This window comes from Erpetoichthys calabaricus, chromosome 5 (genome assembly GCF_900747795.2).
Source record: "Erpetoichthys calabaricus chromosome 5, fErpCal1.3, whole genome shotgun sequence".
Lineage (NCBI taxonomy): Eukaryota > Metazoa > Chordata > Cladistia > Polypteriformes > Polypteridae > Erpetoichthys > Erpetoichthys calabaricus.
This window is the reverse complement of record NC_041398.2, coordinates 200,389,742-200,415,389: the sequence shown is the minus strand read 5'-3', so window position 1 is coordinate 200,415,389 and position 25,648 is coordinate 200,389,742. Positions and strand designations below refer to the sequence as shown.

Genomic DNA, 25,648 nt, shown 5'->3' with positions numbered 1-25,648 from the left:
CCTAGCATACCTTGAAAAGACCACGGCAAAACAGTATAAAATGCCATGTATGCATGATACTCTTTGGTTTCTATAAAGCCTGTCGTTCATTTTTAACAAATTCTTACTTTTCAAATCTGCAGAGTACTCAAGTCTGAATTACAGAGAAGTAAATCAGGCTTAAAAGATCATGCACTTCCATTGTTCACAAGCAGTACAGATGAAGTCATTTATTTAAACGTTATACATGCCATTCTATCCTTTTACCATGATAAACAAAGGAGAACATCTATTTTTCTAGCCTGTTTTGAGCTATTTTAAATTGTATTTACCTAATTGCTTTTGTTTTTCTTTTAGCAATACATAAACATGATTTTTCTTTTCTATAAAAATGTTAGTACAGGAAAAAGTATTAAGAAAAAAAGTTAAAAGACTCAATTGCCAATTTCTGTGCCAATTATAAATCTCATCAAAAATATTAAAATATTGTTTCAGGATACTGAATAAATAATAGAGTATGGGGTTTTATAAAATATCACATATGAAATATGTCATTCCTGCAGGTCATTTACTTTTAAATGTAACTTAATAATGTCAAATGCACAGAGTCATGGAGTGCTAGAATGAGATTAGAATGAACCCTTGACAGGACACCAAGTTCACCGCAGAGCCCCCTCACACACACAGAGCCAAATTAAACCAAAGACGCATGTCTTTGGGATGATAATACAAAGAACTGTCAAGTCAAGTATTTGATTTGATAGTACGTTTAAATTAACAAAGGACTGAGTGTGATGCTATTACTATTACAAATAACTGGCAATGATGCAAACCCTTCCAACTCCTCTTATGGATGTGCTTTCTACATGCAGCAAGTTACCTTTAACTGTCTTTGTATGCATGGTAAAAGGTTCTAGAATGTCATGTAAATTGTCATTCCAACATAGCAACACAAAATATGAGTTGATATCACATTTGATGTATTTGGGCTTATTTATTTGACATATAAGGTAACATCAAAGAATACCTCTTTTCTGTGCTGTAGAATTGGAGAAAATGCAAAAGTACATGGTTACCAAAACATATCCTCTGTATCTATTTGTTGTCAAAAGAAACTTTGGATGTTAAGGAATACAGTATTTAACAAAGCTATCAGAGCTTTAACAAACTATTTAACTGTTAAGGAATATTTAAAAAACAGCATTTCTATTGACAATTTTCACACTTTAGAGAATATCGAGAATATTTAACAAAAACAGCAAAGCAAAAATAAAAACACATTTTTAACCAGTTTAACTAACACTAGAAAAAATTCAACCTGACACACTTTGTAGAAGTTTTACGCTGCCAGTGAAGTATTGAACACACAGACATTAATACATTTATAGATGGTAACAATAAGTGTGTTAAACATGAAGAATCTGAGTTACTTCAACAATATTATAACCACTTGATTCATAGAAGCTATTAAAGTGTCTGTAATATCGTACTTTTCATATCTTCTACAGGGTTTGTTATGGTAAGTAGCTACACAGTAATGTACTGTAATTGCATTCAGCAACAAAATAAAATTTACAAGCAAATGTGAATAATAGACTGTCAAGGCCCTTGCCTAGCTTAGTATTACAGCAATATTCTTTTGCTATGAATACATGTAACTGTAAAAATTGACCGATTTACTAAATAATGGTAGTTAAAAAAAATTTACTTTTTGCTGCCATTAGTTTCACCATCTTCATCAGCTAAACTCTTATGTAGTGGCGTAACCTAGGAGGTTAATATTTTGTAATTTTTTTACACAATATATTTTCTTACAACCAAAAGTACACAGCATCCAATGTATTTATTATTATCCATCAGAGTTATGTTTCTGTAACAGAACTCAAGTGAGCGAGCCCTTCACAAAGTGCACAAGTCTAAAAGTGACACCACTCTCACTTCATCAACATCCAGAAGAGCCACTCAGACTAATGAAGTTCTCCTTTAGCATGAATGGATATACAGGCTTCATTTTTAACGCTCTGAAGGAATGCCAAACCACCCTTATGAACTGTGTTTGTTTTACTCAGGCTGGTTGGTTGTTTTGGTCCATCTGAATCCTCCAAATTTTCTGAACAGATCAATGACTTTACTTTCTGAACCCCACTCCCACACAATGGACCCCCCCGCCTTTTCCATTGTAGTGCCAGAGGGCGCTATGTAGAAGTATAAGGAGGCTGTAAAGGAAACTCTTTGAATTAGACTTACTTGCTGGCAAGGTGCACTTTAGGGGTGATTCCAAATTCTCCAAAGAGAGTAACAAAAACATTGGCATCTGTTCCTGCTCCACGGACATCTCCTGTTACAGTGACCACCTCATAAACTGCAAAAGAAGGAAAAGATTGAGAAGATAATAAATGCATTTCCTTAACACATGGATACAATCTCAAATCGGCATAATTCAATGTAGGGCTGTGAAGGGCACAAGGCAGGCCCTACTGAGAGGAGCATCAGTGCATCACTGGGCTCACTGAGGCACACATCAACATGGGGCCAACTTAGAAATTCCAATCAACCTAGTAAACATGTCTTTAGGATGTACAGTAGGAGGAGAAGAGGGATACTCAGAATACCAGGAGAAATACCCAAGCATAAAATGAGCTTGCGAACTGAACAAACATGGCATCAAGCATGGACTTTGAATATGGAATGCTATACGTGTGAGGAGCATCATTACTCACCATGCCACAGTGTTGTCCATTTGTTTAATACTAATCTTATAACTTTTCTGAATTAACTTTGCCTCTGTGGGATATGGCCGGCCATTCATCCCGGCCAATACCCCAAGGCCGCTAGATGGAGCCCTCCTTGCAACATGGAGATGCCCGAATTCCAGCAGGGCATCATGGACTATGGAGTTTTAATACACAGCCCTGCTGGATAACGTCGGGGCCGCCAGGGGACGCTGCAGGGAGACACAGATTCGTTTATTTTCTATACAGCCCGGAAGTAAATCCTAGTCACATGGTTGGAAGAAATAAAGTGCTTCAGGGCTGATGAAGAAAAGGAGTTTTCGTTTGACCCGGAAGTGCTGGGTAATCACATGGACTGAGGGCTTAGAAGCACTTCCGGGTCACGGACTATAAAAGGATTGTGGGAGATCCCAGACGGTGAGCTGAGATGGGAGGAAGGGTGGCTAAGTGTCTGGCAGTGGAGGATTGTGTACTGATTATATTGTATTATTGTAGTGTTTGAGTATAGTGAAATGGAGGGTGCTTGGTGCACATTATTATTATAAAATAAATAATAATTGGACTTTTATCTGGTGTCTGGTGTCTGGAACAAGGGTTCAAGAGGACGATAGTGCCTCTATCTGTTACACCTCTTAAAATTGCAAAGCAGCTATCATGCGAGGAGCCCCTTAAGTTTGCAGATGCCAAGTGTCAGAAATCCTGACATTATCCAATAGCAAACTATTTATGGCACAGTAATGTGCTATCACAATCATTTCATGCCCCTGACTGAGGGTTAGGACTTTACTCATGTGCCTTGTTCTGGTACATTTGTATAAAAATTACATTATGTTTGTGTTATTAGTGATATAAAATGTTGTCTTCTACTTTCTTTGGTTTTGTTTTTACACTTTTTTACATTTCTGGTCTGTCCACATTCATACAGAAGATAAAGCTAGGAAGAAAATTAAATGAACCCTTGCAAAAAAGAGCTGACATAACCAGAAGCTCTAAGAGAGACCATGAAAAACACTCTAAAAGTATCTGCACCAAGACTGTAATGAGGCAAAACCTAAACAAAACAAAAAAAAATAATATACATGTGAAAGTGTAAATTTGTCAAAAATATGCAATTGTACAAAATTAAAAATAAATAGGATGTTAGATGTTACTTAGTACTAGGGTATTGTACCACATTAGTTATTATGGATGTAGTGAGAAGTTAAGCAAAATGACACGTTTTATTTGCTAACTAAAAAGATTACAATATTCAAGCTTTTGAGGCAACTCAGGCCCCTTCTTCGGGCAAGATGTTACTTTACAATTTTAAAAAAAGAACTCAAAAAAAAGATTTTACATCAATTTTAGAAATTCTTTTATACAGAACGAATTGTTAAACCTTCAGGAAAATGTAGTAAAACCTGCCGGTATCATGATCCGGGTTTATGTTTTACACTCTTAATAAAAATTTCCTTGACCTCTCAAAGCTGCTGTCACCTCATGCAGTCAGTACAGCCAGGCTTTACTGAAACTTTTGCTCAGTGTTCGTTACCTCCTGTGAACTGTCATTCTCACAATCTCTCATGAAGATGCTCTGTTGGATGCTTGCTCTGTTTTCCCTAATATGTACTTCTTTACTAAAAGATAATGACCAGAAATGGACACCTGTAATGTTCATTTGAAGGGAAACGGCACACGGATAGCTTTCTGAGCTGTATGCTCAACAACTGTCCATACTTCTGAAAGTCAGCTAACACTGTTATTTCTTTAGAAATTATCATTCATTCGAGTTTCCCTCTCTGCCATACTCTTTCCTTGGACTTATTTCTGCACTTTCAATCTTATTATTTTTACTAGCACTGAGGGAGAGAGGATCAAATTTCAGAGACTGTTTAAGGATAAAAGCCGGAATTCAAATGAACCACCGCAGAATAAAGCACTCCAGGACAAGACAAAAAGACACAAGATGAGGATCCAACCAAAGCTCAAGTCATAGCTTTGTGGAATGCTCAAACAAGTTCTTTTCAAACAGAGCAACAAAGGTCACATTACATAAATACATCCCCTTGCTGAGAGCTAAACAAGGTGCTGGATGCTAGACTGCTTCCAAGATATATGCAAGTAACTATTTATTAATCATATATAACTGGACAGTTCTTTAAATGTTCAATGGACTATTCCAGCAAAACTCCAAATGCCTAAAATGAATAAAGCACTCTTGGAATAACTGGTTTTGTGGTCCCCATATTTAAGAAGGGTGACCAGAGGGTGTGCTCCAACTACACTGGGATTACACTTCTTAGCCTTCCGGGCAAGGCATATGCAAGGCAGCTGAAGTGAACACTCCGTCTGATGGTTGGTCCAAAGATACGGGGGTGGGTGGGGGGGTATCAATATGGATTCCTCCCTGACTGCTGAACAACAGACCAGTTATTATCTTTGATGCAGTTGCTGGGAGTCCATGAGAATATGATATGCCAGTCTACATGTGTTTTATAGATCTGTAAAAAGCACATGACAGTGTCCCTTGGCATGTATTGTGGGAGGTGCTGCAGAAATATGGGGTAACAGAGCTGCTCTTGAATATATGAATGCAGTGAGAGCTGAGCCCAAACACTTGTTAAGTCGACTTTGTTCACTGTGGATGTCAGGTTCCATCAAGGCTCTGTCTTGGCGCCACTCCTGTTTATGGTTTTCATGGACAGGATATCGATGGTGCAACATGGATTTAAGGGTGTCCAATTGGGGAAACTAGGGGTAGCATTGTTGCTTTGTGCAGATGATGTTGTCTTCTTTGGGTCTTCTGATTGTTACCTTTATCATGCACTCAAGTGATTCACTGCCAAGTAAGTGGCATGAGGATCAGCACCTCCAAGACTGAGGTCATGGTTCCCTTTTGAAAAGGGGTGAATTGCTCTCTCCAGATGAAAAGAGAACAATTGTTGTTAGTAGAGGAGTTCATGCATATTGGGATCTTGTTCATGAGTATTAGAAAAAGGGAAAATGATTGGATTGAAGTTGTGACACCTTTTCTGTTGGTGCTGTAGCAGTCTGTGGTAGTGAAGCAGGAGCGAAGTCAACAGACAAAAATCTCGGTTTACCGGTCAACCTACATCCCTGCCCTCACCTATGATTATGACCTGTAGTTAATGTTCGAAAGAACGAGATTGAGAGTATCAGCGGTAGTAATGAGATTTCTTTGCAGGATGGCTGATCTGACAGGTGGGAAGCTCAGAGATTTGGAAGATCCTCTGAGTAGACTAGCTGCTCCCCTGGATCGAGAGAAGCTAGCTGAGATGGTTTGGGCATGTTGTGAGGATGCCCTCCAGATGGTTCCCTACGGAGCCGTTCTGGGCTTGTCCTACTGGGAGGAGACCTTGTAGCTGAACCAGGACACCTTTGAGGGATTACATCTCTCTGCAGGCTTGGTATTGCCTAGGAATTCCCCAAGAAGAGCTGGAATCTGTTGCTGCAGAAAGAGAAGTGTGAGGTGATCCGCTTGGCCTGCTGCCATCACGACCACGCCAGGAAAAGCAGATTCAGTAAATGAGATGAAATGAAATGGATTTTTGGGAGAGGCCTCACCTCACCAGTGTCAAGACATAAAAGTGAACTTATCTGAGCACTAAAACTAGGCACCTTTAGCTTTACAGTAGGTGCCAATGTTTTTGTTAAATGCTCAATGGCCACCTACACTTGTAAAGACAGATATCATATCCTGCATATAAACCATTATGTACAGAAGAATGCAAATGAAAAAGGTAATAACATTATTGTTATTTTATCTGTAATTTAATGGGGTATTGTCACATCAGCTCCAACAGTTAATACAAATGCATAAATAAAGTATATTTGAATGTACCTTGTTTTCTGTTATCTTTTTGTAAGATGTGGCTTTTTCAGAAGTCAGATAGAATTGCTTCCTAAATGAAGCAGTAGATACATGTCTGCATGTAGCAAAATGAAATGTATATTAGTTTGCATTTCTCATTTTTTGAAAGGTAATACAGTAGATAATGGTGTTTCGCCATGTATTGTGTAATGGATACTACCATTCATCGTGACAAAGCAGAAAAATATCTTAGATAAAAACACCTCTGCTACATTATAATGAGTGTTGGGAGTCCATGAACACTGTCTTATGAAAATTACACTAAAATCAATGGTGTTTGCATTGAAAATATTGCATGCAGTTTTATTTTTGTTTTGCTTTTTTAATTTCCTATTAACTAACCTTGTCTGTCTGGTTCCATGTATCATAATGTAATCATTAGACTATCAAGATTATTTCATTCAAATGCCACTAAATGTTGGGTGAAGCATGATTTGGTAGATCAGAAAATGATTAAATAAGCATTAGTGAATTGAAGGTATGATGCTCCAACCCATGAACAAATGCTTAAAATTAATTAAAGACTCTTAGAGATGATTATCAAAACGGTAGGAGGGGAAAAGAACTGGCAGGATGTAGTGCCATTTAAAGACTGAAGAAGATCTGCCATGCTGTGGTATTCAGTCATTCCCCGTCTCCAACTGTCAACTGTTTTCTAGTTCATAGAGGCCCCACAGACTGGTTTTGAGTATTAGCTTACCACGTTTTTATGTTCTCCACCTAGTGTACAGTATTTATTTCATTACTTATTTTTAAAAATTATGCTTGATTATTGTGTGCAATTACTTTGAAATCAACTTGTTTTGCACATACTTGATTGAATACTACACCCAGTATATTCATATATTTCAAACTTAATTCAAATCAATAATACTTTAACACAGACTAAAGTAGTAAAGATTGAAATATTATTGTTTATTTTAAATTCTAAGTACAGTATAAAGCATGCAGTAATTGGTTTCCTTTGCTCTTATTTGTTAAGTGGTTAGCATTGTTTGTGCTTATTTATCTGAATAATAAGAGGTAATCAGTAGTAGCATTACTTTATTAAGACCCAGTGGGCTACAGCCCCACCAAATGTTAAACAAAAGAATTAACAATACCTTATTATTAACCTAAGTCTTCTTTACAATTTTTTTCAAATGTCCATCACATTCTCAATGTAATATCTTATTTAAAGAAATACTTTTTGCAGTATGTGAAAGTGTTCTGGCATGTTTCTGGCTGAAGAGACTGGACCCATTGGCCCTGCAGTGTTCTCTATACCGTTGGTTGCATGTAAGTATGTGTAATTTGAAGTTTCCAGTTTTGCAAAGGGCTTGAACACCCTATGTTTTTCTTCTTCTAATATTTGATTATCAGCACCAGAAATGTGTTATAAAGAGGAAATCAAGAGAGAGGAAAATTACTTCCTCAGGGGACTGTAAATGAGGAGCAAACGTGAAAGAGTAGCACATTGTAGAGCTGTAAAACAAGGGTTATTTTGCCACACTGAGCCTAATAATGAAATATGTAATTTACTGACACACTGTTAACATGTAAATCTATATATCGGTGTCAGAACTTTAGTACCACAAAAAGCTCTTGCAGGATCTCCCCAAAGCTTCCTGTCAGTTTCAGTGTGTCCAGCTAATACCTGATATCTTTAAATAAGGAAACAGAGACAGGTGTTCTCCTAAACAGTTGCCTTTCCATCATGGAGTGACACAAATCAAAAGTCACTGTCAGGAGCGAACTGCTATGCTGATTCATTGCCTGGCAACCTACTAAGCATTATCACATTACTACATTGATTGTGTCATATAGATCTGGATCTTTGTCTATATATCAGTGTCTGTGGCATTGCTGTGATGTCATCTTCCAAATATTTATAGCAATTTCAGCACAGTTTTCACATGGTGTGGCAATTATTTGAGTGGTGATCGATGGTGGCCATTTCAGCTAATCACAGTATGTGAAAGATTCACTTTTCCATGTTTTAAGTGCTTGGTTACAAGGCAAAACAATCACGGTCACAAAATAAAATGACTCAGAACTTCCCTTTGATTTAGGCCATGGGTTTTTGTTGTCTTTTTGTATTCAGTTTTACTAATTGATGAATGACCTAAGATAGTACAATAGCTGCCTATTACAAAAGATCTCATAAATCTCACAAATCTAGCTAATCAGGCCAGATTATCAAAAACTAACATAAAATTGGACAGGATTATCACAGAGAGACTCTATAAACCACATGAACAACAGAGCCTCAGGAAGGCACATTGTACTGAAACAGTGGTAATTAATGGCCTAACACTCAAGAACAGAGGATTCTTGTCAATATCTACTTGGAAAGATCCCTTCCTGCATTAAAATAGCACTTAGTTATGTTCAGCACATCCTTGCCCAAAGCAATCACTTGACATTTACAACTCACTACATACTGTAGGTACATCTTCCCTCGGTGTAAAAAAACACGCTGGTCAAAAGAGTAAATCAATGGCCAACACTAAAGTCTTACAGTAAGAAATATGCTGCATAACACTCTGGAATTAAAAGAAGACATTGTGTACCAATTTAATTACTAATATCACTTATGATTTCATATTCTCCAAGCATTCTGAACTGATCATTTCTAGGTCAACATATCACCCTTGTGTTCTAAGTAGCACAACATTCTGCAGCACAGAGGATTCAATTAAGTGAAACATATCTGGTGTCCAGAGTTCACAGTCAGGTCTTAGGAAGCCTCTAGATAAATGATGCTCTTTATGGAGAGCTACGGCAAGGTAGTATGGTAATTATTGAGCCTTTTCTACAGTACAGACAACAATAAATCCTTCGTTTTTTAAAGTTTTTTTAAATTGAGTGCCAATTTTACTTTTGAAATCACTGTATAAAATGCAAAGCAATACAGGATCTACTGTATATTGTCAGAGGGAACAAAACAACATAAGAATTTTCAAAATGAGAAAAGATTGCTCAATCTGTCAGGCTTGTTTCATTGGGTAACAGCTGAGATGTCCTAATATCTTGCCACACTTGCTTTGAATGTCATGATTCCTGTGTAACTATGCTACTTGGTAACTTCACGTAGCTTTCCAAGACCCTCCATGTGAAGAGATAACAATATAGTGACATAGTATTTAGTGATCTTGCTTCACAGACGCTACAAGACACTGAATTTAAATCACAGGCAGAAGGTTGCATATTCTCCAAATGTCTGCAAAGGCTCGTCTACTCTGGTTTTCTTCCCACATGCCAAAACTCGCAAGTTCATGTTAGTTGATCACATAAAATTGGCCCTGTATGATCGAGATAGGTGTGTGCAAGTGTGCTTTTGAATAGACTGGTGCCATTTCCAGGGTTGGTTCATGCCTTACTTTAAATGCTGCCAGAATCAGACAGGTGAAGATGCATTTGTGAACGTGTCATCCGATGAACTGAAGCTGTGCCAATGGTTGGCTCTTATGCTATGTCTGATGAAGCATTCAAGGGCTGTGATCCTCCATGACACTGCAATTGAATACAATAGGTTTGAAACTGAAGACTTGGATGGTACTCCAGACAGGCAAAATAATAATTGTACGAGGGACATTCAAAAAGTGGTGAAGGTGGGAGGAGTAGTAATTGGGTGTTAAAAAGTTGGGAAAATTGCATCGCTACGGAAGGTAACTATCGTAGAAAAGAGATGTAATTTGTTTTTGAAATTCTTAATAAAGGGCGGCACGGTGGCGCAGTGGGTAGCGCTGCTGCCTCGCAGTTGGGAGATCTGGGGACCTGGGTTCGATTCCCGGGTCCTCCCTGCGTGGAGTTTGCATGTTCTCCCCGTGTCTGCGTGGGTTTCCTCCGGGCGCTCCGGTTTCCTCCCACAGTCCAAAGACATGCAGGTTAGGTGGATTGACGATTCTAAATTGGCCTTAGTGTGTGCTTGGTGTGTGGGTGTGTTTGTGTGTGTCCTGCGGTGGGTTGGCACCCTGCCCAGGATTGTTTCCTGCCTTGTGCCCTGTGTTGGCTGGGATTGGCTCCAGCAGACCCCCGTGACCCTGTGTTCGGATTCAGCGGGTTGGAAAATGGATGGATGGATGAATTCTTAATAAATAGAGTTCAAAAACGTGCGGAACATCCCTCGTAGCTGGTGTCAACACTACAGGGTTCTCCTAAGAGAGGCTGGGAATATGTGCTGATAGCAAGTTGACGCACCCGCCAGACAATAAACCACCTGGATTGGGACTTGAGTGCAGAGAGTGACAACTCAGCACCACACTGGAACAATGTGAGGTTTTTTTTACAGTGGCTGGAGTGCCAATTCAGCCACCAATCCCCAAGTTTTCCCTGTAAGTTGGAGGACCTGCTTGCAGGGCTGGATGAAGGTTAACATCATACCCAGGATAAAGCAATTGCAGGCTAAGGACCTTGCTCAAGGAACCAACAGTGTTGTTGAGTCACTTCTGATATTTACAGGATTCAAACCAGCAACCTTCTGCTAAGCCTGGGAGAAATTAACGTTTAAAAGGTCTGTTTCTAAGAAGTCGTACAGGTAGACTCTGTGTCTTAGGCACAGAAGGTTTGTAGATGGGTGTGTTGTCATTTGTTGGTTTGGCAGGGTGGGACTTGGATGGTAACTAGGGCATCCTAGTAATATAATAAAATAGAGAGCAAGAAGAAATTTAATAGACAACATTACACAGAACTTTGAGGGAAAGAGACTGCTTTTTCTATCCTATGATAGCTTAAGAAATTTAATAGAATTAATGATTGCACTACTACTGAGATATATTTAAAAGGCTGCTCATGACCTTTCTGTGTGGCCTAGCTGAAAGGTGAGAAGAGTGACAGTGGTAATCTTTATTTGGAATCACTCACTGAACAAAATAAAGGACTCCACTGGAATTTACTGGTACTCTTTGGCTTTCAGTTTGCATATATTATCCCTTCCTCAATCAATAAAAAGATCTGAAAATCAAACAATATTACTTTGATAAGTATGAATCAATTTCATGAGGTTAAGAGAGCACATTACAAAAATGAAAGGGGTCATATCATATCTCAGGTTGGTTTATTAATATTAGTTGCAGATAATTCTGTCTTATTGAACAAAATGTCTGTCTTCTTTACTGGCTTTGTCTCCCTCTTGCTTTTGTATATTGCATCTACTGCCAAATGAGCTATAGTTCTGCTCTTTCTAGTTTGATGCAAACTGGATTCTGACTGAAGGCAACGTTTTACACACACTGTTGTTTATTGTTTATACATTAATGTTTATGCTAATTTATAAATTAACTTTGAATGAAACAAATATTCCATTTGGCAGACTTTCAGTTGCACAAACTCCAACACACACTAATAAAAGGGCAAAATGTAACTCCGCACACAGAGAGCAACTCATTTCAGTCTACTGCAGGATCTACACTCCACATTTTATGAAATGGGCTAAGATTTCACTGAAAGACACAGGAGTTGAGCTGAAAAACATCCCACAAACACTGTCACCTATTTGCTTTGTGATCACATCCTTTCCTTTATGAAATGTTTGTGGGTATTTTTTACTTTTAAAAGATCTCCCTGAACAACTGACATCAGATTCTCTAGAGTTTGGTGAAAACTTTATTTGATAAAGTCCAAATAATCACGTTGATAAATCATACATTTTACTAATGAAGATTTTTCGCGCATGTGCTTTGGAATTAGTATAGGACACTTTCACCTAAATACCCTACAGTATATAAGTTATGGAGTGGTCTGTTGGCTAAGGCTTTGGGCCTTCAACTATAAGGTTCTTAGTTCAGTTCCTTCACCAACAGATTGTGTGACCCTGAGCAGCTCAATTAACCTGCCTGTTCTCTGTCAGTGAAACATGTATTTAAATTATTTAATTGCATCCTGATCTTTGTAAACAGTTTGATATTGAAAAGATGTTTTGTAAGAAAGACAGCATTACTATATGGTCAAACAAGGTAGAAAACAGAAAAAATTGAATTCACAGAGCAAGAAACTGAACCACTGACAACCACAATTGATAAAAAATACTGCTTAGCAATGCCCACCATAATATATAAGGAATTAATGAAAAGAAATTCTTGTAAAAGGTTACTGCAGCAGTAAACTGAGTGTTATCTGCTGAAAGAAACCTTCCTGAATAAAAATGTAAAGTGGAGATTTACTGTATACTCTTTGATAAAATGTATTTTCCATTTCTTCCATAAAATAGTTTAATAGTTTAAATGACTGGCATTGAATCTTTTGGCCTAACATACAATTTTCAATCCTATAATCCAATACGGGATAGCACGTAGGACAAGGCGTGAGCCAACCTGGGTGCAAATCCAGAGCTGAGCCCACTCTGCATCCACAATCTCATAGGGCTGATTCAGAAAAAACACATAGTTGAAAATATCAGTGCATTGATTTGTATTTTAATATTAAATGAGGTGTGGTTTCAAAATTTATTTGTATAAAAAAATTCTTCAAACAAGGAAAATGATAAATATTAGGAATGGAAATTGTCAAGGAACCAACAATATAATATCATCCGAGTATTTAGGTCATAATAATAATGCAAAAATGTATGTTAATAATATTAGTTATCATGATTCAGTTGTGCAATATTCCATCATGTATCATTCCTTTTTATTTGTATTAAGGTAAATGCATGTATGGAGATTGTGACTTCTCAGAGACATATCTCTCGAGAGACATACAATTTATATGAATGAACTTGAAGTGTAAGTCATATTCAGGTAAGCTAATTTCTTTCTTTTTTTTTGGAAATTAAAATGAAGCCACCCAAGAACAGGAGTGTGTTTCATTTTGGTCAGGCATGTGTAATCTGTTCACCTGGCAATAATAATAACTACTTCTGCTATTACTGCTAAAGAGTAAAACATATCCCTGTACACAAATTCATTTCAATATGTTACATCTAGTAAGAAAACACAGGAGTCAATCTATACCGTATATATCTTTTGAAATTTTAGGAAAAGACCTCAAGTATCTTAGCAGCCACCACGGTAAAACTGGAATTATTCAGTTATGATATTAACAGCAACACACACATAGATATATCATTTAAGATTAGCTCTGAGTAAGTTCTTACGAGTATGGCTGTCAATCAATAAATGATTAGAATGTTTCATATTTAAAATATTCCTTGAATACACATAAATATCTGTATTAAATATCTGATAGAAAAACTGAATCATCACTACAGAGTAACATAGACCCAGCAAACAATAAATTATTTTACAATCACCGTGTATCCTTGTCATCCTCATTTGAAAGAGCATCTTAGTTCAATGCATTTTATATGTCCTCAAATAAAACACATACATACTGTTTATTAACAATAATTCCTAACATTATAAGAAGTAACTTAACAGTTTAAATATGACTGATGACTGAGCAATCAGCTTGCACGACAAACGCATTTAACAAATTAATTTTAATGAATGTTGGTTATTTACTTTTAAGGAATTTGTAGCGAGAGTAGGGAGCACGTTGAGGAGACTCTGGAGAGGTGGAGATATGCTCTAGAGAGGACAGGAATGAAGGTCAGTAGGAACAAGACAGAATACACGTGTGTAAATGAGAGGGAGGTCAGTGGAATGGTGAGGATGCAGGGAGTAGAGCTGGCGAAGGTGAATAAGTTTAAATACTTGGGATCAACAGTACAGAGTAATGGGGATTGTGGAAGAGAGGTGAAAAAAGAGAGTGCAGGCAGGGTGGAATGGGTGGAGAAGAGTGTCAGGAGTGATTTATGACAGACGGGTATCAGCAAGAGTGAAAGGGAAGGTCTACAGGATGGTAGTGAGACAGCTATGTTATATGGGTTGGAGATGGTGGCACTGACCAGAAAGCAGGAGACAGAGCTGGAGGTAGGAGAGTTAAAGATTTTAAGATTTGCATTGGGTGTGACAAGGATGGATAGGATTAAAAATGAGTACATTAGAGGGTCAGCTCAAGTTGGACAGTTTGGAGACAAAGTCTGAGAGGCGAGATTGCGTTGGTTTGTACATGTGCAGAGGAGAGATGCTGAGTGTTTTGAGAGAAGGATGCTAAGGATAGAGCTGCCAGGCAAGAGAAAAAGAGGAAGGCCTAAGAGAAGGTTTATGGATGTGATGAGAGAGGACATGTAGGTGATGGGTGTAACAGAACAAGATGCAGAGGACAGAAAGATATGGAAGAAGATGATCTGTTGTGGCAACCCCTAATGGGAGCAGCCGAAAGAAAAGGAATTGTCAAAACTAACCTTCAAGACAAGGCCTTTCAGTTTTACCTTAGATTATAATCCAACAAATGTTTACTAAGCCATTCAAAAATGTAAGTAATAATAAGTACTTATATTTCATTAGTAGACTCTTTCATTGGCTTTCTTAAAGCTTTGTTATAAAAGCCAATACTCAAGAAATCAAATTAGCACTTAATTTTCATTAGAATTATAGACTGTTCACATTGCCTGCTTTTTTCTCAATCCTAAAAATAATCTTATAGCAGAGCATATTTAAACAGCCCAAATTTTACTGAAAAAACTTGGCATTTACACTGCTTTTTAACTCAATAGTAAATGATGCAGGCACAAGCTATGATACACATACTGTGCTCCACTTTAGGTTACTGTCCATAATATAGTTTTACATCAACCCAGACTTTGCAATCATGTTACAAGGTAAAATAGAATCATTGAAGAAGGCACATCCTACACATCCAATATAAAGACACTAAAGTTTGGAAAGATATGATGAAATGATGTAAGTAAGTGATACTCCATCTCTGTTACTCTTCTGTACACTAAATGACATACAGGAGAGAGTATATTGAGGGTTATAGTATATATAATGCTAAAACTATTCAGCAGTGATGATGCCATTTTATTCTGATTAGGATGACATAAACAAGCTGCATCCTAACACCATAAAATGGATTACTAGCTGTCGAAAATGAAAAATGGAGCAGTGGTAGATGATTTCCTTGCAATTAGAAAACAAATATGATTTTGATCGCAAGAAGGCATATTATACAGCAAACAGGGTCAACTGTCTATTTTCAAATTCTGAAAGCACAAAATCAATGGGTATTAATACTGGCACATTGGTTAACACTGTCACCTCACAGCTCACGATTCCTGAGCTCAAACACTGGACTGTGGGCTGTCTGTATAGCCCTGGTATGTTCTTCCTGTGACTATGTAGGTTTTTCTCTTATGTTAGGTTGATTGATGGCATAGGCGTGAATGAGTGTGAGTCTGTGTAGTGCTCTGTGATGGACTAGCTCCCTGTCCAGTGCTCATTACTGCCTTGTGCCCCATGTTGTTCGGTAATGGAGGTTTACAATCACCACATGATTCAAAAATTATAAAATGCAGATTTAATAATAATATAGCGACTGATTTTAATTTCTGTCTAATTGGATGGTAGTGTGATCCTCCCCACCTACATCCCTAAGATGTAAACCTACAGCTTTCAGGATTCTGTTAGTTCCCCGGCCATATTGTAGGCATTTCACCCAGTATTAATCCTTCCTTGCATAAAACAATCAATAAAATCTGATATCTTACAATATGATTCTGTTATATATTTGCCTTTACAATGGACTGACACCATTTCAGGTCTGTTTCTGGAATTGCACCCAGAGCTACTGAAATATTCTACAACACTAAACCTCTGAATTAAATCAATTTAAAAAGCTTATGTTATAGATTATGTTATTTTTCTTTAGGGCATGTTGACCTGTTGTTTGTATTCCTCTTGTTTCTTTCCCTTTATGAAAACTTCCTTCATGCTGTAAGTTTTATAAGATGTTCTGCATATGGGTAGAGAGACAGCACAGAGACTAGCATACAGTACACCCCAATTTGACTGGCATGCACTGCGACATGAGTGGAGTTCGTATTTTGCCCCAGTGTTTGCAGTGGCATTTATTCCTGGTCTAACCCCCTATTGGTGGTAAGCTGGGTGGAAGTAAGTCAGTGGAGCAGCCTGCCATTAGAGGGCCCCAGGGTTGAATACAAGGGGTACAATATTGACAGTGAGACAAGTAAGAGGTTACAGGTTACTGTTGTATAGCTGGTTTGGATATTTCTTCCTACCCTTCATTTAGAAACGAACCTAAGAGGTTACTTAATTAGTACCCGTCACGTTAGGTAATCTGATAACAAGATAAAGCCACAGATACTATTTAACATATGTTTATTATTTTGGTAATCATTGGCATTCATTTTTATTTTACTACCCATTTAACTTAATAAGTTTGTTGTTTGGTTTAGCAATTTAGTGTGTTCACATTATACTTGTAAATATGTGGAAGCCAACGGAGCCTGTACTCAGTGAAGAGTCACATACAAAAATAAATATAATGGCGTTAAATTGAATTCAAAAGGAGACGGTCACTAGGCTATTGTCACTTCTCACACTTGTCCACACTCTTGAGCTCTTCCCCATGTTAAATGATGGCAGCACGTGAGTCTAATTTGTCCCATTTGAGTTTAATTGCTTTTACATTAAGTGGGCCACTTAAATTTGCTTGGAACTTACTTATTAAGTTGCTGTTCTTTTTTTTCCTGTTCTCAAGCTTGGCCATATTTCCTCAAGTTGTCTTCAACATTCTAATTACAATTATTTGTTGAAATTGTTTCATAAATTTGTGTGTTTGACTTTTTGCACGCACCTGACCACAACTTTACTTGTGTAACTGACGTCTCTTCACCTGGATTGTGCTCCCTTCACTTTGTGTTTCTAAAAGACTACTAGAATGAACTCTGGGTTGAACTTTAGGGGAAAGTCAAAGAAGAACTCCATTGGCTCCAGGGACTAATTGGTCTTTTGGTTACAAAGTTGTCACATTTTTTGTAGCTGGAGTGTTCTGTTTGAGCTACACTTTCACACTAGTTTATTTTATTTTCATCATTTACACACCTTTTAGGTGTTGACCAAGTCTCCAAAATCTAAACCACATGCTTTACATTATCAAATCTATATTTAAACAATGTCACTAGAATATGATGACATTCTAGTGACATTGTTTAAGTGTCAGGATCTCTCTATGACCAATAAAATTCCAGGAAAACAAACTGTAGTGGGTTAACAAAAAAGGGACAGATCACACTGGCACAATAATTTGGGCCTTTGGTAAAAACATATTTTGGAGAAAATGATGAAGGGCAGAGTAATTTGAATGCCATTCTCTGCCATACTGCCTGGGATGCTGGAGATTTTCAGTAAGTTGCATTACAGTTATGTTGTTCTATTTTGAGGCTAAGGCTTTATTCTGCTAATTAAAACTAACCTTCAATACAATTTATAAAAAGTAATTCTCTGGCATGTGTTCCTTTATGAAACATTTCTCTAAGGACTGACAAACTACTGGCTGACTATCCGTATCTAAAGCTCATTTGCTCTTTATAAATGGATTCATGTATAAAAGCACTTCAAGGCATTAGAGTTTTATTACACCTTTTTTGTTATTGTGTTTTGCTGGGTTTTTTTGTTTTTTGTAACATTAAACCTGTTTCTGATTTATACCAATATACTAGAATATATTTTCTTTGAACAAAACTCACTTCTGAAAGAGTACATACTAAATGAGACAGCTTTATTATTATTATTATTATAATTTTAAATATGCTAGCTGACAAAGACATTCTAAGACCCTTAAACTGAAATGAATAGTTTCAACAACTTAAAGGCAGGAGTTAGCAAAGAGAAAACCGTTTTACAACAAAGCATAGAAGTGTACCTTTTGATGAGAAAATAAAACTTTGTGTATTATTTACTGGTATAAGTGAGCATGAATTGGTTAAAATTTCACCATAATACTTTAGATCTAAAGGCATACAGAGACCATTGGAAAATATTAAAGCTGAGATTCCTCTTGGCTTCTGCTATTAGACTTAACACTTTTATTCAGCAGAGCCTTTCTGGTTTGCTAGCCATGTGGAACATAAAAAAAGCATCACAGATGCAGTCACACAAGCTCATCCAGGCTTATCCGGAGGCAGCTAAGGTGAACTGTGTAGTTCTAAAACGGTGCCATTGCACAGCATTACCTTTCTTCCTGTGATACTCGTCTTCTGCTGCGTCAGATGACTCCGTCTGATAGTTCCTCAGCTCTTGCTCGTACATCTCACAATAGTCAATCTGTTTTTTGGATTTTTTGCCTTTTCCTTTCTTCTTATCCATTTTTTCCTCATCACTGTCTCCTGAGACCTTTTTCGATTTCTTTCCCTTTTTCTTCTTTTTGGAATCATCTTCATCATCTCGTTCATCTTCTTGTATCACCTCCTCTTCTTCAGAATGTTTCTTCTTGTGCTTTTTGTCATTTTCCTTTGCTCTTTTATCTTTAGTTCCCATGTCGTCTTTTTCCACAGCAGATGACTTCTTCTTTTTCTTCTTCTCGTCTGCTTCTTCTTTCAAGCCTTCATCCTCTAAAGCAGTTTTACTTTTCTTTTTGTCCTTTGCCTTCGTGTCATTGTTGTTCTTTTCCTTTCGAACTTTGATGCCATTGTCTATTATTTCACACTCATCTGCTTTATCCCCTTCTGATTTTGATTTCTTTTGTTTCAAATTCCCATTTGCCTCTTCATTTTTGCCCGACTTAGACTTTTTTTTGTGGCTCTCTGTGTCCTCTGTGCTCTTGGACCTCTTTTTCTCCTTGTGAGATGTTCCGTTGGCGAGGTGTTTGCTCTTTTCTTTTGGTGCGGACTTGCTCCTGTCTATATCATCTTCGTCTTCTTCGACTTCCTCTTGCCTCTGGGTTTTTTTCTTTTTTTGGGCCATCATTTATTTATTTCTTAACTTGACTTTTGATCCTTTCCTGTCTAGTAACCAATTCCCCTTTTTCCAAAGTAAGACAACTCATTTGACCTATGACGACAGTGACCCCTCTCCAACAGGGTCATCAAAGGGCAAGCTAAGGTACAACAGGCTTGGTCCTCATCATAGTGAGGCGTTTTTCTCTCTACCTCTCCTCCAGTAGTTGCAAGAGTCACTGGAAGCTCATGAAAAATTACTATGTTTGCATGGGCCATGTGACCAGAAGAGAAAGCAGAGTGAAAAAGGAGACTTGCCAAGCTAACTTATCTTACAGGCTGTGAGTCCCTTCATTATTAATAATGTTGGGATCGCTTTACAGACAAGGGATGTCAGTTTTACCCAAATAATCTAAAAAGTCAGCTCATCATGTGAAGAAAAATGGATCTAGTCTAAATTCAAGATAGCGTCGCCAGATATTTCACTTTGTGTTTTGAGATATCTTTTATAGGTCTGGACTACAGCTGAAGCTTTCGGATTGATTTAATCTTTTCAGGTCAAAGGCATCAGTAACACGTTTGCATGCAAATACATTTAATGAACTGCAATGGCTTTTAGTCACAAATTTAAGAGGAAGATAGCAAAGGCACTACAGAGTTTGATTTTGTACTGCAATGAAACATCTGAGATTTTATTAAGTATCATAAATCTAAAGGTACATACTTTACTTTCAGAGGTTTTTCAAACAAAAATTACAGCAGTATGACTTTTTTATTGTCCTTTGGTTTGGCATTGATTAATGTAAATGAGGTTTAGAAGTAGATAATTTAGTACATTAAATCATCATTATTTCCACAAAGACATTAAATTTAATATCTAAAGCACACCAATAACAAGGCAATATCGAGAATTATGTGATTAAGATGGACTAACAACCCATTCAGGACTGGCCCGTATCATGCCCAATGTTGTCATGAAAGGCTTTGGCTCCCACAACATTGAACTGGACTGAGTGGATTTGAAAATGGATGGAGAGAATAATGGATGGATGGCAAAGGTGTAAACAATTTACCAAATTATATAAAACAAAAAGTTCATAAGTGAATGTTAAACAATTAAATGAAGTGAACTGTGCTTCCTCTTACAGTATTCTGAACTCTGATTCATCCATTTAAGCATTTACTATGGCACCATTGGGTGCAAGGAAGTAACCAGTGCTGGTCAAGGTTCCAGTCCATCACAGTCTACATAAAAACATTATTAAAATAAGAAATATTTATTACAGTATGTGTTACCATAGCGCATTTTCCACATGTGACTTACTCCTGATCATACCCAGCTAGAATTTTTTGCTAAATGACAAGCCAAACGGGAATCATATGATGGAGTAATAGGGGCTGCTTTATTCTGCAGAATTAGTATTGTGACTCACAGACTGTATAAAAGCCAATCCTAGGGTTTTGCTTAGGGCTTTTGGTCTTTCAGATTCTTGTACATTGATATATTTGGATATATTTGTCTGAGTTTTAGCCAGTGCTTTGGACTATCATTTTTGATTTATGAACAATAAAATGAGCGTTTCTATTTACCTAATATCTCATGATCACCATCTGCTCTGTCACAGCTTCTTTTGCAGCCTTTACTCCAAGTGATCACCATAATACACCAAACTTAAAAAAATCTATTGCAACAATCAAAGTACTGTATTACAAGTGTAAAAACGTATAACACGTACTTTGTCCTCAGGTCTGGCTTCAATATAAAGAAACCAAATTTGTACCAAGGCAGATTCATTTCCTTTGGTCCTTCTTCAGCTGATTACAACACAATTAAAGATTTTGAGAAATACCACCAATACAGTGTGGCTAGAAATATGCAGAAATAAATGGAGCAAGTGGCAGAGGGACAATTCACGACAGATTAAGTGGTAAAACTAACTTGGTGTGATATAAAGAAGTATTTGTGTGAGTGGGAGTATGCTTTGCAATATACAGTTATTTGATCTAATGCTGGACCCCAGCCTACACCTGACAGCCATATAATCAGTTCAGGCCACACTTGACCTTGTGAAGAAAGCATAAATAATATGCATGAATAGAGAGAGTTAAGGAATTTGCCATGAAAATTGGCTTCAGAAAGTAACACTGGAATAAAAAATAATAGTAATAATACTAATGGCAAGAAATAACATTTCATTGATAAATGTGTGTTAAAGCATTAATGCATTTTTTATATTCTTATATGACACATCATAGGATTTCCCAGACACCCTGTTTCCTCCCACAAAGTCCCAAAGACATACAGTACATGATACAATGATTGGTTGCCTCTGTATTGAATTTACTTCACCATATGAATCATAGGTTTTGTTTCAGAGTTCTAAATTGGGCTTCATTCACGCGCAATGGGGCAACTTGAAGAATCATGCATAATTTACCCTGAAATTAAACAGAAATGAGACAGGGATCTTTGAACATACTAGAAAGACTAGTGGCATTGATCTGAAAAAACACAAACAATCAGCTATATGGAAATGAAATAATTTTAATGGACACTGGCCACAGGTTCAGCTGTACTAGCAAAACTAGAAGTCGTGTAAATGATGTGTTTATTTCTTGTGGAAAAGGAAAATACAATCATAAGAAAGAATTCTTGTTTTCACAGACGACATAGGACCAGATGATGAAGTCAAAATTATCATCAGAGGACTAATGCTTTTGTTCCACTGCACCCCATTTTCCAAATACAAAAAGAAAATACACATCATTTTCCAATTCCTTAAATGCATATAAGGGTCATGGGAAGCTGGCATATTGAGTGGAAGGCAGAAAACAACCATGGATGGGGTCAGCAGTCCATCACAAGGGTACACTTACTTAAGAAAACAAAAAAGTCAGAATTAAACTGGAGACGCTGAGCTTACAAAAAAATCCTGTAAAGTATGTACTTCAAGTAAGGAGGCACTTATCACATGTAAATGTTGACACTCATGAGTTTTATGATAGGAAAAGTGGCAAAATGGTTATTAAAATATGCACAAAAGAACTATTTAAATCAGCTTCCTTAACAACATAAAGGGATTATATTGTATATTGTATTAAAAGCTGTAAAATGTCTGAATTTCTACTTTAAAGTGTCCTCTTTACTTAGTTCTCTGTGCAGAGAGCCTCTCCGCCTGATCCATGCAAGTTTTGCAGTACTACACTTCCTTCTGTGTATCCGTGAGCCACCTGCTGGACTGAGTGAGACAACATCAATTCTCTAAATAGTCAGACCTTGGATATTATTGAAACTAAAGATTATCCAATGGAGCCTTAAGCTAAAGGCAAAGAAAAATCCAGTAAAAAGCAAATATTCAGGGAGGATAACTAAAACAAATCTACAACAATCGGGATAAAACACAACACTTCAATCTTTCAGAATACTGGAGTTTACATTCTCAGTATGTACTATTAATCATTTTATGGTTTTAGATAGAAAAGTAAGCAGAAAATATTTTATATATCAACTGATTATTAATAAAAATATCTTTGGAAAATGGTTAAATAGTAAGATATTGATTGGTAAGTTTTTAAGAGCTGGAAGTCTTAAAGGAATACAAGCTACTTACCTAATGTACTTAGTAGTAATGGTCAAGAAAACATTTTAATTGCACGTTTCATGCAGAACAAAGTTTCTGATATAACAGGAGTGTATCCAAAACATCCGTGAAAAGAAAATCCTGTTACTTGTGTCTTATAACTGATGTATGAAGTCACCCAGTTATATGCTCACAGTGTTCCAAACACACTTAAATATTGTAAAGTAAAACACATTTTTGGGAAACATTATCATGAATAAATATGGAATGTGAAGGGAATTTGAATTGTTGGCCTGCCTCCCATTGTTATATTCAGCAGTTTTTTTGTTAAAAAAAAAAAAAAAAGGTAGCAGAACACATACGTTGTGTTGGATAAAGTTTAAGGTACTGGGAAGGAATACGGAGGCTGACAGTCCTAGCACTACATGTTTTGGTGATTTGCTAAAAAAACGTAATGCTTAAAATTTGAAATTGACAAAACAGCAAGTATTATAATAATAATAATATTACTTTACATTTATATAGCACCTTTCCCTCCACTCAAAACTCTTTGCAAACTCAACGCAGAAAGGACAGGGGATTGCAAACCCATGCTGTAAGGCACCATCACTACCACTACCATTGCGTTGCCTGTGCGGGTTTTTCCATATTGTATAATACTTGACAGTTTAAAATTACAAACACAGAATTTCCGAAACAGAGTTTAAAAGAAAATACCAAACGTTTTCCATGTTTTCTTCAACTGCAGTCTTCCTAATTTGTTCTGTGTTTTGACTGTCAATGGCTGATCATCGGCCTTGTAACTGCCATGAATTAACATGCACTTGATGAAACTGGAATATAACTACGACTCAATACACAATTGATTATAGAATCATTTAAAACGTAGGTGGATGTCACGATCAGATGTTGTGGCCGAGGTGCCAGTACTGGAACATGTCGTCACAAAAAAAGCCCTGGCTATATTAATATTCATCGTGATGAGCCACAACTGGAGGACCTTGGGATTGTTTAGCAGCAGCCTGTGAAACTGCACAGGTGAAGTGACCTTCTGTTTATTGAAGCATCTCAGATGTGCACAAGTATGAGAGGCATTATCTCTTCCTGTTAATGTTTTCACTTGTTTTTCTTTAACTTTTAATCATTAGTTTCACATGCTTCTAAGTGCACAGATTTACTTGATATCACATTAACTGCAAAGTTAGTCAATGAATAAGCTGTTACTGGGCTGGACTCCTGACCAATGACTGAGATGGGGAAGCTGGTCTAGTTTGAATGCTCAGGTGTGTCTGAACGTGTTTCATGAACTTTTTGATGTTGTTTGCAGTTGTCCATTATTGTTCACCCTGTTCTATTAGAAACTTTGTTATCTCTATTCTGCATGAAAACATTTGATTACATTTTTTTCTCAGTCATCACTACCAAGTACATGAGGAACCATGAGGTACCATTTTTGGGTGCATTATTCCTTTAAGCTGCATATACAACTTCAAACACTGCAAGTTTCCAACCCTCTTTGTATCCACTTAAGCCCTTGTGTCCTCAGTGAAGAACTTTCATTAAAGGATTTGTTATCTTTGTCTTTATCCATAATCCCTATATACAGTAAGTGAATGAACAGCATGTTTCAAAAAGTCACGCTGCATTGTACTAATTTTGGAGATGCTAACAGGTATTAATTCTTGGAATTCTGTATAAAGAAAGGAATAACAGTCACGGAACTCTTATTTAAAGAAAAAAGTTTTCTAAATTGGGGTGTTTAGTTGACTTATATTTGAAAATCTGAAATACCTCCATCAGTTCCTGTCTTTTGTGCCCATTTGTTTAGCAGGGGTGGCCTACTCTGATCCTGAAGAGCCGCAGCGGTTGCAGGTTTTTGTTCCAACCCAGCTGCTTAATTAGAAGCCAATCCTCACTAATAACAGATCTTATTTAATTTCATGGCTTGCTAGGGTTTTAACTCTACCATGTCAGTACATTCTTAAATCATATTTTTTTCTCTTTTCTAATGATACACGTATCACCCAAGTGACTTGAAGACTAAAACAGATGAGTAATTTTCAGTTCTTCACTTTCTCTTCAGTTTCCTTCTGAGTACTTAATTAAACCAAATAGTGAATGGTGAATACACATGGGTGGAAATGGAGACAATCTAGAAACTGCTGGTTTCTTTGTTATTTGCATCTTATTGTTAATAAGGAACAGTGAAAACAATTAATACAACTGTTTAAGACTAACATAAGCAATTAAGGGTTCGAAATCTTATCAAGCAAGACCACTAAAATGAAGCAGAAAAACGCCACTTGAGCATGAAGTGCTTCATCACCGATGAATGGTTTCTCATGAAGCATTTGGGTTGGAACAAAAACCTGAAGCCACTGTGGCCCTCCAAGACCAATGTTGCTCAGCCCTGACTTGAAGGGTCTGAGTCTTAAATCACAAATAAATTAAACAAAGTTAATTAGTAGCAAAAACTGGTCACTAAGTAAGAAAATAGTTAGAATGAAAACCTGTAGCCACTGTGGCTCTCCAGGATCGAAGTTGGCCACCCCTGGTTTAGAGATAAAACATTTAGCTTCTCTAAAGCTTTTGTGTCTGTTTTTAGGTGTTCATCCACCCATTTTTCCAGATATACCAGTTCTAGTACAGGGAAGTAGTGGCCTGGAAGCTACACCAGGCCAATCCACAAAAAAGCAATTTCCGTCTTTACATGGGATTCCAATATGGAAAAGGTACACTCACAAGGCCAAGTTAGAGCTGAAGA

The 25,648-nt window shown here is 37.1% G+C and overlaps 1 protein-coding gene across 1 annotated transcript in view; it reads right to left on the bottom strand.

The window, feature by feature from the left end:
- Positions 1 to 25,648, bottom strand: part of LOC114652863 (lipoxygenase homology domain-containing protein 1-like) — a 282,032-nt gene that overhangs the window by 180,879 nt on the left and 75,505 nt on the right. Inside the window, exon 8 of the mRNA XM_051927669.1 lies at positions 2,227 to 2,341. Within this exon, the coding sequence (XP_051783629.1) occupies positions 2,227 to 2,341 (115 nt within the window). The remainder of the gene's footprint in view (positions 1 to 2,226; positions 2,342 to 25,648) is intronic.